This window comes from Balaenoptera physalus (assembly GCF_965194825.1).
Source record: "Balaenoptera physalus genome assembly, chromosome: 3".
Lineage (NCBI taxonomy): Eukaryota > Metazoa > Chordata > Mammalia > Artiodactyla > Balaenopteridae > Balaenoptera > Balaenoptera physalus.
The window spans coordinates 136,440,003-136,458,560 of record NC_138890.1 but is presented as its reverse complement, the minus strand read 5'-3'; the positions used below and the strand labels follow the sequence as shown (position 1 = coordinate 136,458,560).

At 37.8% G+C, this 18,558-nt stretch overlaps 1 protein-coding gene across 3 annotated transcripts in view; it reads left to right on the top strand.

The window, feature by feature from the left end:
* Nucleotides 1-960: 960 nt before the first annotated feature.
* Nucleotides 961-18,558, top strand: part of NDUFS4 (NADH:ubiquinone oxidoreductase subunit S4) — a 123,803-nt gene continuing 106,205 nt past the window's right edge. For all 3 annotated transcript variants that reach the window (XM_082455961.1, XM_082455963.1, XM_082455962.1), the window contains exon 1: nucleotides 961-1,108. In XM_082455961.1, coding sequence (XP_082312087.1) covers nucleotides 1,011-1,108 — 98 coding nt within the window. In that variant the 5' untranslated portion in view covers nucleotides 961-1,010. The remainder of the gene's footprint in view (nucleotides 1,109-18,558) is intronic.

Here is an 18,558-nt window from a genome sequence, read left to right as displayed (position 1 = left end):
ATGGCTTTCTCTCTCTTTGGTGCTAGGTGCTATGGTGCTCAATCTCTTTCTTTTCCCCTTTTCCCTATGTATTGAGTTTTCTTTTAATTGGCCTTAATGCAAAACCAAGGCATTCCCCAACCTCCTGTTAATCCTATTCTTTTAATAAAGGTTACGTTTTAACTTGCTTAATTTTAAAAGCAGCAACGTTCTAACTCTAAAAAAAAATCTTTTAAATAACAAACCCCACAAAGTAGTCTGCTTTTCATTTTATAAGCCACAGTTAATCATTGTTCTTAAGGTCAGTAGCCCACAATACAAACATGTTTCCAACAATCGCCTCAGAAGATAATTTTTGTTTTATATGTCTGGTATCTATGGATTATGATCACACATTCAGGATTTACTGGGAAAAGAGTGATATAAAATATTATGTTCCGTTAGTTTTTCATATAAATACACACATCAAAAATATAATCCTTTGCCAGGCCATGTGTCTAGATTTTTCATTTGGAAAATATGATCATTATAACTATCAACTACAGAACACCAAACTGAATACAGCCCTTTCCTGAGGTCTTGCAAACTCAATCTGGCAACACTTTGGAAAAGTACTACTTAAGGTTCTCAAGAACCCAACGAGCCCTCTGGCTCTTCCAGTGGGCTCAGCCCTAAATATTGAGTCCTTTGAAAAAATTATGAGTTGCAGGTGTTTAAACTTTCAAGTGTTTTCTTTTGGTCTCTTCATTAACTGCTAAGTAACCAGTCCTTAACAACAAAAAAGGATTTTACTTTATGAGGATGATCTTTACACTTAATGCACTTCTGCATTTTTCTTCCGTCCACTTTCCTTCTAATCTCTTTCAACCAAACGTTTCCCCTCTTTTCTAAACTCCATTATTTAACAAAACACCAAACAAGGATAAAATTAACCCAAAAAACCCACTCCGTTGCATTGCGGTTCCATTGGCTTGAAAACGAAGGAAGTTTGTCCCTTGCGGTGATCCGTCCTAGTGTTTGCCTGCAGCAAGATGGCGGCGGTCTCAATGTCAGTGGCGCTGAGGCAAGCGTTGCGGGGGAGAAGGGCAGCGGCTGTAGCTGCCGTATCCGTTTCCAAGGTTCCGACCAGGTAACAGCATTGTGAGGCTTCTTCAAGCTTCTTGGGTCTCTCCACTTTGCGGAGGTCTCTGCTGCTGGGTCCCGGAGAAGGCCTCGGGAAAACGTCCTCTGCTGACCCTTTGCTCGGGAGAGGGCGGGCGGATTTGGGACTAGCTGCGACCTGGGGAAGCTTGGCCAGGCCAGCGGGGGCGTGAATGCGGGGAGGGGGGAGGAGTACCTCTGGTTTCTTGGAAACTTGGACTGCTGCTGTGAGAGGTATGTGGAGTGGGGCTGTCTCCGGAGCTAAGAGCCGAGCCCCCAGAGAGAGGGGGCGGAGTCTCACTCATTTTTCTCCCCACTTTCCGCACCCCTCCATTTTTTACCTGTTTGCCCATCACTCCAGTCTTTACTGGAGGGTTAAATCACTCCCTCCCCTTCCACGGCTTTAGGTGATATTGATTGGGTTTCTGCACTGAAAGACTGTTTTATTTATCAGGCTGCTTGGGAGGAAAACTTGGTTGGAATTCAACGTTAGTAAAAATATCACTACTAGTAGTACTGGAAAGTAATTTTTAAAAGACTGGTGGTAATGCCGGGAGTTTTCCCATCCAGAATTTTATTAAAGCCTCACAGTAATACAGTAATTCAGAGATTGTTGTCGTTCATTGTTTTGCCTTGAAGCATTTTTGTGATGGTGATTTCTTTTTCGACTGCGTTACTTAACCCTCCATTTCCCTATTTTTCTGAATTTTCCTGACTTTATTATAGTACTAACACAACAGCATGAGCGCGCACGCGCGCGCACACACATTCTAGCATTTTTGTCTGCGAAGAATTATTTTGTTCCATTGCTATCTTCACAGCTTGTTAGTATAAATACTAACCAGGGCTTATGTTCAGTATCTTCTACATGAGTGCTTAGAACAGCGATGGAAAGACTGGATGGACAGATGTGAAGGGGTGGGAGGAATGGGAGTGGTTAAAAATTGAAAAGAGGGTCTAGTGAAACGCTAATTAGTTTAGTGTTATGTTAAACATAAAGGGAATACAGAGAGTTAGAACTAGAATTAATTAGAAAGGATTTTTGGAGGTAAGTTTTATTAAGGTTTTAAATAGTGGATGATGGATGGGAAAGATGATGTCAGTGGCTTATGAAAAGTCTCGAAGGCAATAATAGAGCGATGTATACATAATATAGTGTCGTTGAAAAATAAGAATGCTAAGATTGGGGAAAGGTAAGTCTGTACAACAGTTAACTGTTCTACCCATGAGTATTTCTCTAAGGTAAGATACTCCACTGGTTGACTTAGGTGTAGAATAGAGGTGACCAAGGTTAGTTCTTATTCTCCTAGATACTATGGGCATTAATTTTGCATTCCCGAGAAGTTCACGGTATTCCTAGAACTGAGAACAAATTTGAAGGGTCCATGGCTAATCAAAACATGGATGTATGTCTAAGTCACAGCCATTTTGTTAGCAATTTATAGTTGTCGAAGTTAAGATACTAGATTTTGGAAACTTTGGTAATTAGTACTACTTATCCACATTTAAAGAGTTTCTGCTTGCAAATGTGTTAAAAGAGATTTGAAAATAAAATTTTACATCATGTAAGATGACCTTTGTTTCAGACTTTAAAAAACTTAAAAGCCAAGGAAAACGAATTTTAAGCTCAAGTGAAACGATACATTTATTTGCTTTCTTTACCACCTTTTTTACCCGAAGAGCTTATGTTGTTCACTTCACCTTGAGAGAACTTTATGGCACGTCTCTCTTAGATATTATTTGCTTTTCGTCCTTAAGCACTCTCTTCACATTATGTTTTGAGAGTAACGAGGATCTGAAAAGGTAGAGCGTGGAAAGAGAACCAATTAATGGGGACATCTGCATCTAAAATTCATTTTATTGTATTGCTTAGAAAATATTTGCAAATGATGTGACATTTCAGATCACTTGAGTGAAATGAAGGGGGATAGAATCAGTAAGGCCCTTGATAAGGAAGGGAGTAGTGAACAAATACAAATATTGAAGAAAAGGAACTATCGGCAGAAGGAAAGAAGCAGTTAACTGCTACATTAACTTACATGAATTTAACTTTAGTATATCAGTAAAAAAACCAAAGAGCAAACCAAAAAACCCAACAATGTGTACACACAAGAAAGAGGAAAAATTGTTTAAACAGTGTAGTTGATTCAGCTGATCTAGTTGCTGAGATCCTGCTTTAGAGTGAGTCTGTTTCCACATGCTTCTTACTTCCCTGGGCTGAAGGAGAGCGGGGACAACCCCGGATATATGGCCTACATTTATTCTTAGTTTCCCTGACTTTCCTAAGGGATTGTCCAGGGTAAGTTTAACTATTTAGGATATTAATCTAAAATCAGATAAAATGGCACTCTTTCAAAATAGCAATACTTGGGACTCAGGACATGTGATACAGTGTTTTTGTTTTTGTTTTCTTTAACCTATTCATGCATACTTATCTCACCTAGCCCTGTTCTATCACTTCTCAATTGGACTGAGTCTTGTGTTTACCTCAAATATAGCTCCTTAGGGTCTTCAGAGGGTGTTAATTAATACTGGTGGGGACTGAGTGTATGGGACCTTTTTGTGAGGCCTATTTTGTGCTCCTGTCTCTGGCTGTATTTTGTTGCTATGTTTCCTTTTTCAGCGTTAGATAAGCCAGTATGAATATGAGTCTGCAGGAACCTTCAATGAGTAAGAGGCACTAAGTTTGATAAGAGTTCTGTGTGTATTACACCTTGCTAAGAAACTGTCTCAACCCTAATTTGAAAAACATTTAGGACATTTAAAATCAGTAGGTTGGCTTCTGCTTTAGATAAGGTGGATAAACAAATTCCTCTGAAGGGGAGCTACTTTTTGCTGTCTGGAACATATCAAAGCCAAGTTTTGTGAGCTTTCAATGTTTCTAATGTGTTTTCTAATAGGTTTCATTGTTTTGCTTATTTTCCTCATTAAAAAATACCCATAATTAGTTGGTCTGTTTTCATCAGTAGCAGACATCTTTGTTGATTTAAATATTTTAACACTAGTAAATATTAGAATAATGTCTTGGCACATAGTAAACCTTACCTAAATAAATGCTGATTTTATTATTGGTTTGAATAGCCTGAATGTTTTTCTTTTCTTTAGTCTCGATGGTGGATATCGTGGTAGATGGTATTATTATTTATAATATTAATTTCCATTCCCTGTGACAGGATTATACATCACCACCCCATTGGCCAAGTGACTTGTTTTGACCAATGAATTTTTTTTTTCAAGGGGACCATCTCCTCTCCCCGCCTTTTTTTTTTTTTAAATTATTTATTTATTTATTTTTGGCTGCATCGGGTCTTAGTTGTGGCACGGGGGATCTTTCATTGCGGCGCGTGGGCTCGCTCCTCTCTAGTTGTGGTGCGCGGGCTTCTCTCTAGTTGTGGTGCATGGGCTTCTCTCTAGTTGTGGTGCATGGCATTCTCTCTAGTAGTGGCGCATGAGCTCCAGAGGGCACGGGCTCTGTAGTTGTAGTGCATGGGCTCTCTAGTTGTGGCACGTGGGCTCTCTAGTTGTGGCACGTGGGCTCAGTAGTTGCCGCACGTGGGATTAGTTGCCCCGTGGCATGTGGGATCTTAGTTCTGGACCAGGGATCGAACCCGTGTAATCTGCATTGGAAGGCAGATTCTTAACCACTGGAGCACCAGGAAAGTCCCTTGACCAATGAAATGTTAACCAGGAATGTTATACCATGTCAAGCAGAAGCTCCAAGAGCTATCCCATGTTTTGCCATGTCATTTTTTCCTCTGCTGTCCCTGGTGGGGTCTTTTCTTTCAGCCTAGATCCTGGAATAAAGATAACATGGAGGAAAGCAGAAGCTGATTCTTATAGGTTATATAAAATGTAAAGTGACTAAGAAACAAACTTTGCTATAAGCCACGAAGTTGTTTGGATTGTTGGCTGCCTCAGCATAACAACCTATACTGACTCTTCTACACACAAGTGAACGTGCACACACACACTTGAAAATGAGCAGGTTTTTTTTTCTTTAATAAATTTATTTATTTTTGGCTATGTTGGGTTTTCGTTGCTGCGCGCGGGCTTTTCTCTGGTTGTGGCGAGTGGAGGCTACTCTTCGTTGTGGTGCACGAGCTTCTCATTGTGGTGCCTTCTCTTGTTGTGGAGCACAGGCCCTAGGTGCACGGGCTTCAGTAGTTGTGGCATGTGGGCTCAGTAGTTGTGGCTCATGGGCTCTAGAGCGCAGGCTCAGTAGTTGTGGCGCACGGGCTTAGTTGCTCTGCGGCATGTGGGATCTTCCTGGACCAGGGATTGAACCTGTGTCCCCTGCATTGGCAGGCGGATTCTTAACCACTGCGCCACCAGGAAAGTCCCTAAATAGATTTTTTTTTGTACTCAAGCACTTCTTTGACAAGTGTCCTGATTCCTCTTTTGTTTTCAAATTTAAAACAGAGGTGGAAATGAATTTAATTTGAGAAAGGGTACTCACAGAACATGAGAGCTCTTTAGGAATAATAGTAACTAAATGTGATTATTAGACTTGCTGTGTGCAAGCTACTTTACATGAAGTTTTTAAAAGTTGATAATACATGGGACTTAATGAAGAAAGATGGGGCAACTTGATTCCTGTATAATACATTTTAGAGAGGTCTCTGGGTGTGGGGTGAATGCAGAATAAGACCATTTCAAATGGAAAAGCTTCTAAAATATATCCTTTGGTGAACACTGAGAATCATTTTTATGATGTTTATTCTGAGTACAAATTAATAATGGCAGCTAACATTTATTTCTCACTGTGTATTAGCCACTGTGCCAAGGACGTTACCTTTGTTATCCCATTTCTCACAGTAATCCTACAACTCACATGTTTTTATTCTCATTTTTCAGACAAAGAAACAGATTTTAAGTTTACATTACTAGGAAATAGTCTGACTTAGCAATTTAAAGGAATATGTTGACTTTTGCAGAGAGAAATATTATGGCTGATAATAGTAAATTAAAACCTCAGTGTCTTATCTGTTTTCCTTTTAGCAAGGTATATATATATATATTTTATTTTATGTTGGAATATAGTTGTTTAACAATGTTCTATTAGTTTCAGGTGTATAGCAAAGTGATTCAGTTATACATATACATATATCTATTCTTTTTCAAATTCTTTTCCCATTTAGGTTATTACAGAATATTGGGCAGAGTTCCCTGTGCTATACAGTAGGTCCTTGTTGGTTATCTATTTTAAATATAGCAGTGTGTACGTGTCAGTCCCAAACTCCCAGTCTGTCCCTCCCCTCAAGGTATATTCTTTATTTAAAAGACTATCTGATGCTCTTTACTTTCATTCCATCGTTCCTTTTATACAGTTAGAGTCTCCAATTGAGGAATTAGGGTTTTTTGTGGTTATTTTTGTGGTAAGGATTTTTTCCCCTAATTTTTGTAATTATTTTTGATGAGAGACTTTGTATAGGTAACTTGATTATTACACTTTCTTACCCTCTTAAACAAAATACATGTAAGGTATGTATTAAACAAGATATACTGAACATATTTTTCTTTTTCTTTAGTGATCATTAGGAAATAGAGTTACCGTATTCTGCTGCCTTTAAAAACTATCAAGTGTCTGCTGTGCTTTCTGAGTTCTTGTGTCTACTTTTTAATAGTGTTTTTGTATCCTTCCTTGACTGGTCTGCTCCCCTTTAGCAGTTCCACTGCCACTTTTCGTTTATCATGGATTTGAATACCAAGCAAGTAAAACCTGGTAGAATTTTGTGTAAAATGAAGTAGGCTTAATAAAGCTTTGATAATGGCTGAAATTTACTTTGTTGTGATTAAAGCCTTGAACTTTTTAAAGGTTGACAGATAATACATATAATACATGAGCTCTTATTATAACTTTTCTTTTTTTCAGTTTGCAGTATCCAGAGACCCTGATGGAACCTTTGCAGTGATCACATTCTTCATAACAACTTTCATCTAAATATTTGGATATTTTAGCAAACTGTTCTAAGACTTTTGTCCTTTAAGTAATGGCATGAGAACAATTCAGAATTTCTGTTTCAAATTCTCTGTTACTGAGTATTTTAGTAGGTGTGTACAACCTTAGGTTCTTTAGAACTAGTTCGTTGCTCAAATGTGACTTTTCCTTCTTGTCTTTACTCACTAGACTTAATTTTTCCTCTATGGGATCATGCTCCAGTTCAGTTGTTTTTAAACCCTTGCTGTGCATCAGAATCACTTGCTGTGTGCATAAATAATTCAGATGCCTTGGTCCCAGTATATATTGGTTCAGTAAATTTAGGTTGAGACCTAGCTCTATAGTGATTCTGAAGGGAAGCTAGGGCTGAAAACTACTGTTTTTGGTTTTTTTTGTTTAATAGTTTCCATGCTATGTCTTGAAGGACTTCAAAATGCATTTTGCCTTAGGTGGAGGAGATTTCCAGAAACAAATGCTTCTATTTTTGCATGTTTTCCTAATCTAAGTTTTGTTTTTCACCCATGTATAGTATAGAGGCTTTTTCTTGGAGAAACTTTCCTTTGAGGCAAAGCAGGCATTTTGATAATTTTGGAGAAAGCAGGCCATGTTACTCGCTCTCCAGAGACTCTTGTTCTTCCTTTTGGAAGGGCTCAGGTTTAATATAGCGCAGCTGTTGAACTCTGCCCTTCAGAGTTTTAAGAAGAAAGTGTTTTATCCTTTAAAATGGAAATGCCTTTTTTAGGGAGGTGGTCTTTGGCTGGATATAGTTCTCTAAGAAAGCTTTTCTAGAGTTCTTTTGTTTCAGTGATTTCTTAGAATTATTTCAGATGTTGAGAGCACTGTCTCTGAAGTAAAGATCTGGCTGCTTTTCTAATGTGTTTTGCTGTATCCTTAACATAGCTAGATGAAGAGTTTATTTCTTTGTGTTTTCTAGGACTTAAAAATATGTTCTTTTCTTTATTCAGCCACTCCATACATAAGTAAATGGTCCTTGAATAGGGTTTACTAGACAAAAGATCCTGTTCTAGATGACTGTTCAGCAAGCCATATGCTTCTCCTAAAAATGTCAGTCTGTCTTGATGAGCTTTAAAGTGAATACAGATGTTTTGGCTCTTTTGAGGACTACCACCCTTTGTGTGGAAAGAGTACTTCTTTTTCAAGAAATTTCTTCAATATACTTATAGAAGTTTGCATGAAATTTATATTTATAACTTTTGTCTTTTAAGTCTAATGAAATTAGATTTAATTAGACATTAGTAATTTGAATTTAATTTTAATATCCTTAGTACAAATGAGATTTGGAGAAATAAAATGGGTCTTAATAAGGCTTTTGTTAAGATTTTGAATTTATTTGGTCTTTTTAAAAATTTGTAACTTAGAGTGCTATTTAATATTTTTATGCAATGAAAGGTGATATTTTGGCAGGAAGGGATACCTTTTTAGATGTTCGGTGTCTTCTTCTTTGGTAGGTTAACTGTAGAAGTTATAATTCATAGATTCATGTAATGTTTGAGGTGGAAGGAAACTCTTGGATCATCCTGTCTGACCCTTTGTTTAATGCAAGGATCTCCAGAACTTCCTGCTTCTTGATTATCTAGCAGTTGAGGAATATATGGTGAATTACTGGTAGCCCTAGAAAACCCTCTATATTTTTAGGCTCACTGGTAAATGAAGTTTCTCTTTAATATTATATGGAAAAATTCTAACTCTCGTGCACATGTCAGCTCTTCAGATAATTGAAGACATTTGTCATTGGTCATTCTCCTTCTGAGTCTGTGCTCCAGGCTTAGCATGTCTAGTTTGTTTACCCCTAATTAATGACCAGATTTATTACCTCTTGGTACTCCTTAGGATGAATTTCATTTTTTCAGTATCTTTCTTTGAACTATATACTGTATTTTAAACTAAATGAGATGATCAGAAGTGGTAGTCTAGTGAATTTAAACCAAATTAAAGAAAAGCATTGACTCTCAATTGGATTTAACATTTTTTAATTTTTAAAATTATAAAGAAAAATCCACTATTTTCCTTTTGGTGAACAGTTTTTAGAATTTTAACAAATGTATAGATTTGTGTAACCATCTCAATAATCAGGGTACAGAATATCAAAGGACTTCACCCCAAAAGACTCCACCCCAAAAGAGTCCCTCCCTACCCTTGTAATCGCTGGCAACAAATAATCTTTTCTTCATCTCCATAGTTTTGTAATTTTGAGACTGTAATATAAATGGAACCATATGGTATACAACCTTGTGAAGATTGGTTTCTTTCACTTAACATAATGGCTTTGAGATTCTTCTAAGTTGTGTGTATCAATAGTTCATTCTCTTTATTGCTAAATCATTTTCCATTGTTTGGATATACCACAGTTTATCCATTTACCCCTTGAAGAACATTTCAGTTTTTTCCAGTTTATGACAGTGGTAAATAGAGCCACTTTAAACATCTGTGTACAGGATTTTATGTAAACATGATTTCATTTCTCTAGAGTAGATACCCAGGAGGGAGATTTCTGGGCCGTAGGTAATATACTTCAACTTTATAAGGTACTGCAAAACTATTTTTCAGAGTAGTCATACCATTTTGCTATTCCAGCAGCAATGTATGGAAATTTAGTTGCTCTGCATCCTTATTAACATTGGTATTGTCAGTATTTTTAAATTTAGCCATTTTAATTGGTGTCTAACGATAATTCAATGTGTTTTGTTTTTTTTTTAACAATCAAGCTTTATTCTTTCTAACGTCAGTTTTTATTTATTTATTTATGTATTATTATTTTTTTGGTTGTGTTGGGTCCTCATTTCTGTGCGAGGGCTTTCTCTAGTTGTGGCAAGTGGGGGCCACTCTTCATCGCGGTGCGCGGGCCTCTCACTATCACGGCCTCTCTTGTTGCGGAGCACAGGCTCCAGATGCGCAGGCTCAGTAGTTGTGGCTCACGGGCCTAGTTGCTCCGCGGCATGTGAGATCTTCCCAGACCAGGGCTCGAACCCGTGTCCCCTGCATTAGCAGGCAGACTCTCAACCACTGCGCCACCAGGGAAGCCCCCATTGTGTTTTTTATAACAACTTTATTGAGATATAATTACCATATAATTCATTCATATAAAATGTATGATTTGATGGTTTTTAGTATATTCACAGAGTTGTGCAACCATTCACAGTCAATTTTAGAACATTTCTATCACTCCAAGAAAATACCCTGTGCTCATTAGCTGTCACTCCCTGTTTCTCCCTTCCCCTAGCCCTAGGCAACCACCAATCTGCTTTCTATCTTTTAGGTTTGCCTACTCTGGACATTTCATACAAAGAGAATCATATGTGATCTTTTGTGACTGGCTTCTCTTAATGTTTTCAAGGTTTAACCAAGTTGTAGCATGTATCAATACTTGATTCTTTTTTATTGATGAATAATGTTCTATTGAATGGACATATCACACTTTATCCACAAGTTGATGGACAGTGGGGCTGTTTTCACTTTTTGGCTAGTATGAATAACGTTCTGTGAACATTTGTGTACAGGTTTTTGTGTGACACAAGTTTTCATTCTTTTAGGTATATACGGAGGGGTTGAATTGCTGGACAATATGATAACTCTGTGTTTAGCCCTCTGAGTAACTGCCAGACTCTTTCCAAAGTGTCTGCACCACTTTACATTCCCACCAGCAGTGAATGAGGGTTCCATTGGCTTCACAGTCTTGCCAACACTCGTTATTACCATCTTTATTATAACCATCCTAGTGAGTATGAAGTGGTATCTGGTGGTTTTGATTTGCATTTCCATCATGGATAACTCATGTGGTTTTAATATGTATTTCCCTAATGGCTAATAATATTGAGGTGAAGTGTCTGTTATGTCTTTTGCCAATTTTTAAGTTGGGTTGTTTATTTTCTTATTGTTGAGCTTTGAGAGTTCTTAAAATATTCTGAATATAAGATCTTTGTTAGATATGTAATTTGCAAATATTTTCTCCTCATCTGTAGCTTTTCTTTTCATTCTTTTAACAGTATCTTTCAGAGAGTAAAAGTTTTTAATATTGATAAAGTTCACCAGTTTTTTTCTCTTATGGACTGTACTTTTGTTGTCATATCAAAGAACTCTTTGCCTAACCCCAGGACATGAAGATTTTTTCCTCTATTTTCTTCTTGAAGTTTTGAAATCTTTTTATTCAGATCTATGATCCATGTTGAGTGAATTTTTATATAAAGTGTGAGATTTAAGTTGAGCTTAATTTTTTTTTGCATATGGACGTATATTTGTTCCAACACCATTTATTGTAAAGACTATTCTTTTACCACTGAATTGCTTTGGGGCCTTTGTCAGTAATCAGTTGACTTTGTCTGGGTCTGTTCCATTGATCTAAATCCGTTTGCCAATACCACATAGTCTTGATTACTATAGCTTTATAGTTAATGTATTGTAATTGAGGAGTTGTGATTCTTCCAATTTCATTCTTGTTTTTCAAAAATTTTTTAGCTATTCTAGTTCCTTGGCCGTTTTGTCTAAATTTTAGAATCATTTTTATCCATATCTCTGAAAAATCCTTCTGATGTTTTGGTTGGTGTTGTTTTAGATCTATAGACTAATTTGAGGAGAGTTGTCATTTTTACTGTGCTGAGCCTTCCAGTCCATATATATGGATGTCTCTTCATTTATTTATTGATTTCTTTCATCAGTGTTTTGTAGTTTTGAATCTGCAGATCCTGTATGTTCTGTTAGATTTATGCCTACATATCTCAGTTTGGGGGAGCTATGGTAAATAGCCTTGTTTTTTAAAATTTCAGTTTGTAATTGTACATTGCCGTATATAGAAGTAGGACTGATTTTTGTGTGTTTAACTTTGCAGGCAACCTTGCTATATTCATTTGTTAGTTTTTTATGTATTTTGTAGATTCTTGGGGATTTTTTAAGTAGGTAATCATGTAGTATGTGAGTAAGGACAGTTTATTTATTCTGTCCAATCTCTATACCTTTGTTTCTTTTTGGTTTCCAGAAGTGTTAAACAAGGGTGGTGACAGTAGACATTCTTGCCATTTACTGATCTTAAGGGAAAGCTTTCAGTTTTTCACCGTTGAATATAATGTTAGCTAAAGTTTTTTTGGTAGAAATGCCTTTTATCAGATTGAGGAAGTTTCTACTCCTAGATTGCTAATAGTTTTTTTTTTTTAATTAATTAATTAATTTATTTATTTTGGCTGTGTTGGGTCTTCATTTCTGTGCGAGGGCTTTCTCTAGTTGGGGCAGGCGGGGGCTGCTCTTCATCGCGATGTGCCGGTCTCTCACTATTGTGGCCTCTCTTGTTGCAGAGCACGGGCTCCAGACACGCAGGCTCAGTAGTTGTGGCTCATGGGCCTAGTTGCTCCGCGGCATGTGGGATCTTCCCAGACCAGGGCTCGAACCCGTGTCCCCTGCATTGGCAGGCAGATTCTCAACCACTGCGCCACCAGGGAAGCCCCCGCTAATAGTTTTTAATCATGAATGGATGTTATATTTTATCTAATGCCTTTTCTGTATCAATTGATATATTATTATGGTTTTTCTTCTTTAGCCTGTCAATATGTTGAATTATGTTGATTTTTCAAATACTGAAGCAGCCTTGCATTCTCAGGATAAATCCCACTTGGTTGTGTTATTTAATTCTTTTTATATACTTCTGTGTTTGATTTGCTAATACTTTGTTGAGGATTTTTACATCTATATCTATGAAGGATATTGGTTGTAGTTTTCTTTTTTTGTTCTATTTTTGTTTTGATATCAGGGTATAATACTGGACTCATAACATGAGCTAGGAAGGACTTCTTCATCTTCTGTTTTCTTTTGAATTGCTTTAGTTCCATCCCACAAATTTTGATATGTTGTATTTTATTATCTTTTGGTTCAAAATATCTTATTTCCCTCCAGACTTCCTTTTTGATGCATGGATTATTTAGAAATGTTTTAATTTCCAAGAATTTGGAGATTTTTCCTCTCACCTTTCTGTTTCTGATTTCTAGTTTAAGTCCATTATGTTCTGAAGACCCAATTCCATGGGGTTTCCCTTTTTAGTTTCCATCTAGAAACTTGTGGCTCTTGCTACCTTGTTCTGTAGTGCAGTCCTACAGTTACATTTGCATCAGGGGCTAAGGGAATGGGAGGACAGAGAGAGAAAAAACCCAAAAAAGCAGTAGGTGTTGGTCCTACCTTCTTAAAATCACAACTTCAAAATAATAAATAAAAATTTAAAAAAAAAAAAAAAAAAAGAATCACAACTTCAATGAATGGAGAAGAAGGTTTCCTTCCCTCTAGTTCTTGGCTCTTGGAGGTTTCCATGTGTGGAAGCCGTAGGATTGCCTACCGCTTGGTGCATGAGAAAACAAAGAAAAGAGAAAAAAATGGGTGATTTCCCACTCAAACATTTCTGTTAGTTCCCTTTCTAGCTTCTTGGGACAGAATGCTTCTCCTCCAGAAGTGCTTGTTTCTAGGTTTCCAGTTGCATTAAGTTCAGGCAAGGGCTACTGGAGGGAAAAAATATGGTAAACTCGTCTCTGGTTGAGTGATACTTTGAATTCTGGTAATCTTCCCTGATCTGCTTGCTATTTACTTTTCAGTGTTCAAATAGCTTTTCCAAGCATTGTGTCCAGAATTTATGGTTGTATTCAGTGGGAGAGACAGGATAGAGTGTGCTTACTACATCTTACCAGGGCCAGCCAGCCTAGGATGAATTATTTAAAAGCTAAATTCTAATATTTCTTGCATTTTAGCACATCTGAATAGATTTAAAATATCTAAAAGGTGACCCCCAAAAAGTTCTTCATAGAATCAGATTCTAAACCGTTGATTCTCAACTGTGGTAGGAGGAAGAATCTTAGAAATGGGCCAGAGGAAGGGTTTCAAAGAAAATACATGTGCCCTTGGTTGAAAATTATGACATTTAATAAAAGACGGAAATTTGTTGCCCATGTAAATGGGCAGAAAAATACATTGAGTCACTGTTTTAGACCACCAACCAATAAATCTTAATTTCTTTGAGAGGGTGTAGGAGTCAGAGATTTATTTTGAGTAACTGATGGAAGTGTTGGTGACTTCCTTCTAGAGATGTATACACTCAAATATATAAAATCAAGAGTTGCATTTCCAGGGGATTCATGGATCCCAGGCTTTGTAGCCCTTCCATAGAGAGCATTAGATCTTATACGACGTTTTGTTTATACTAGCTCTTGTGTAGACCGTTCTCAGTTGCAAGTGACAGAAACCTAGAAACTCAAACGACTAGCATAGACAAGAAGATGAAATTGGTTTATATTGGTATTATCAAGCAATGAAAAGGGCAAGGGTACTGCTAACTGGTCCTAGGGGTCAGAGCTAGAAAGCTACTAAGCTCTCTCTCTAATTTGTCTCTGCCATTTGTCAGCTACTACTTCAGCTTGTTTTTTTTGATGTGGCAGATATCACAGCTGATGGAACACAATAGTGTTCAGCTATTTAACACTGAAAAACTGAAGTTTTTTTCAGGCTTATATCTCATAACTTTATCATGAGGGAGGGACTGAAAATCCCTTTCTTTGGTACCAAGTTTTAAAAATCTTGGGGGAGGGCTTCCCTGGTGGCACAGTGGTTAAGAGCCCGCCTGCCAATGTATGGGACACGGGTTTGAGCCCTGGTCCGGGAGGATCCCACATGCTGTGGAGTAACTAAGCCCATATGCCACAACTACTAAGCCTGCGCTCTAGAGCCCGTGAGCCACAACTACTGACCCCGCATGCCACAACCACTGAAGCCCACACACCTAGAGCCCATGTGCTCTGCAACAAGAGAAGCCACCACAATGAGCAGCCTGTGCACCACAGCGAAGAGTAGCCCCCCGCTCGCCGCAACTAGAGAAAGTCTGCGCGTAGCAACGAAGACCCAATGCAGCCAAAAATAAATAAATAAAATAAATAAATTTATTTAAAAAAATCTTGGGGGAATACTCAATTGAGTCAGATTAAACAGACTAAGGGTTTACTATGATATAGCCATTGTTTGTAATTGTACTTATGCTGTTGTATCATATGCATATAGGTTATAGAAACTCTGGAAGTCGGTTGTAATGAAAGCTGGGCCCCTTGAACAAAAATTAAGAACCAGGAATATTTTATTTATTCATTTATTTTTTGGTTGCGTTGGGTCTTCGTTGCTGTGCACGGGCTTTCTGTAATTGCTGCGAGAGGGGGCTACTCTTCGTTGCTGTGCGAGGGCTTCCCATTGCAGTGGCTTCTCTTATTGCAGAGCACAAGCTCTAGGCGCGCGGGCTTCAGTAGTTGTGGTGCGCAGGCTCTAGAGCGCAGGCTCAGTAGTTGTGGCGCGCGGGCTTAGTTGCTCTGTGACATGTGGGATCTTCCCGGACCAGGGATCGAACCCATGTCTCCTGCATTGGGAGGCGGATTCTTAACCACTGCGCTACCAGGGAAGTCCCAAGAACCAGAAATATTTTATATTGCAGTATCTTTAGGGAACAAATAATGTTTGTATATATTGTATAGACTGATCTCTTACCTTTTTCTTAAAGAACTCTGGGGTTTTGCTTGCTAAGTTTTCTCACTCATTCGATAAATACTTGTAGTTCTTTTCTAGTCTCCAAGACTGCAATTCTACACTTTAATAGGATGCATGCCCTTGGAACATCTGCTCTGAGGATGAATTTGTTAGGGTAAAAGTGTTCAATCCAAGGATAGGTGATCATTTCTTAGGATCTTGTGCATGGGCTTTGTCTTAGATTGGCATTTCCCAAAGAAGAGTATGAGACCAAGACATGGGTATAGGTGGTTTATTTGAGAGTTGACATAGGAACTAGAAGTGAGGAGCTCTGGAGTGAGACAGGGAAGGAAGGAAAAGGGTGATAATTGAGATTGCTGCAGTGAGTAAGCAGTAAGAGGCTCAGTTCCACTGGAATCTCCTAAGCATACAGAATGCCTTTCAGTATTATCCATTTGAAAGCTGGAAGGCTTGAACATTTATCTACTGGTTCTCATTTCCCTTTGGTTGAAGGTGTTAGCTCCTCTGTACTCTGAGCTATACTAGTGCTCCTGAAGACCCTCAGGCATAATGGGTTCACTTCAGGTGGGATACTGGATGATGACCCGAGTCTGAGCTTCTATAGCTGTGACTGAAAAGAAAAATGGGCCAAAGGAATGTAATGTGAGCACCAAAGGTATCAGTTATAGGCTTCCTTATAACTCAAGAGTCTCTGCAACCTTTTTTGGGGGGAGGGGAGTTGCTAAAAAAATTCTTTTTATTTATTTTTTTAAAGTTTTTTAACATTTTAATTTATTTATTTATTTTTGGCTATACTGGGTCTTCGTTGCGGTGCGTGGGCTTCTCTGGTTGCGGCTTGTGGGCTCAGTAGTTGCGGCGTGCAGGCTTAGTTGTAGTATGTGGGATTTTAGTTCCCCGACCAGGGATCGAACCTGGACCCCCTGCATTGGGAGTGCGGAGTCTTAACCACTGGACCACCAGGGAAGTCCCAAGAATTCTAATATCTATAATTTATTGAACACTTAGGCACTGTGGTAATTGCTTTATGTATGTTATTTCATTTCATGAAAGTGAATGATCTCATTTTAGGTGGTCTATTGATAATTATATTATAGTTTAATCTATTCCTAGGGTTGTAAATAACTCATATTTATTAGAATTTGCTTTATTCACCAATATTCTGAAGGACATGACAAAGGATCAGGACACTGAGGTCTTATAACTCATTTAACTGTAAATAATAATAGAAGTTCTCTAGGGAAGAGAACAATTCCATGTTTAAAGAATTCATGATGGCATAATACTCCCGTATTGTGTACCAGTTGACCAGTGACTGTAACATCCCAGCAGACAAAGGTCAACAACCTACAGAGGTTTCTTTGAATTTGAGAATGTAACAGGTACTAGTGGCCAGTAACCTAGTTGATCTCATTCTCTGGGTGAGCATATATTTTCCTTTCACTGACACTGTCTAAATGATTTAATGGGAGTTTTGAGAACTTTTTTCTACTGCTATCTTTTAGGCTATTGCTCCTGTCCCACTGTCTTCTCTGATTACCTTGGTGGTAGCCTTGTTGTCCATCTTATTAACGTGTTTCAGCATACCATGTTAGTGCATAGTTAGTAGTGGTATGGATACAATGTGCATCTGGGGTTATTTCACAAATTTCAGTTTTCTTTTTCTTCAGTTGAGACTTAAAACATTGGTATTCTGCTGCTGCTGAAGTTAATGGTTTAAGTACATCTTAGTTACTGCTTGTAAATGGCCCCTCTTTAGGGCTCAAGTTTTTATTTTGGTCCCCAATTTAATCTTTTGGTTTTGAGTTCAAACTGTTGATGTGGCCAACTCCCTTAAAATCTCTTTACTTAGTGCCCTTGACTCTAGCTTGGGAAGAACTGCTTTCCAGAGATTTTCTATTAACTCCCGATATTAGCCATGCTGCCAGGCTAATTCTTAGTTTCTTAGCTAATTAGCTTCTGGCTAATTCTGCCATTCTTAGCTTTTTTGTACTTGAAATACTCTATTGGAGCCATCACATCATTAATACAGCAGTTAGGAGAACATGTTTTAGAGTCAACTTTACCGACATTTGAGTGCCACCTCTGACATTTCTTGCTCTGTGTCTACTTTGTGCCTGTTTTCTGTTCTGTAAATAGGACATAATAATCTGTTTCATAAAGTATATAAAGTGCTTGGGGCAGTGCGCAGCATATGCTAAGGCCTAATAAATTGTAACAACAAAATTATCATCGTCATTAACATCATCATTATTGTTCTTTCTTTTGTGACTTCTTTCTTTTAGTTCTTATTCCTTTCTTTCTTCCCCACATCTTTTCCCCCCTCCTTTCATAAATCTTACCTATATTCTAGTTCCTCTTCCTGGATTATTAGAGCATCTTAGATTTTGTCTGTTTATTTACAGTATTTTATTCACTAGTATGTAAAAGATTTATCTGCACCTGGCTTTTTCCAGATCGTGACCTCCCATGCACTCCTCAGCTCAGTGTAATCTATTTTTGTATCCACCATTCCACTGAAATAGCTTTCATCAAGGTCGACAGTGAACCTGTTGCTAAATGAATAGACTCTTCTCAGTCCTTATCTTACATGACCGTTGCAATCCAAAAGGATGACTTTCTCATTCTTGAAAGATTCTTCCTTTCACTTCTATTTTGGCTTTCCTCCTCAGTTCCCTTTGAATGCCCATCATCTTTTGCCCATTCCTTGAACTGCTAGTGTTTCTCAGTTTGATTTATAGTTCTTTACTCTGTTAAAAGTGTTTTACGTTATATAATATTTTATATACACATGAATGTATGTAACATATGTATGTTAGGAAGCATAATGGCAAAATGAATTGATGTGGACTCACCATTCAATTTAAGAATTACCAATACCTTTATTCTTTGCATACTCTCTGTGATAGGCTGAATGATACCCATTCGGCCTAAAATCTCCATGTCTTTTTTTTTTTTTTTTTTAAATATTTATTTATTTAGGTTGCGCTGGG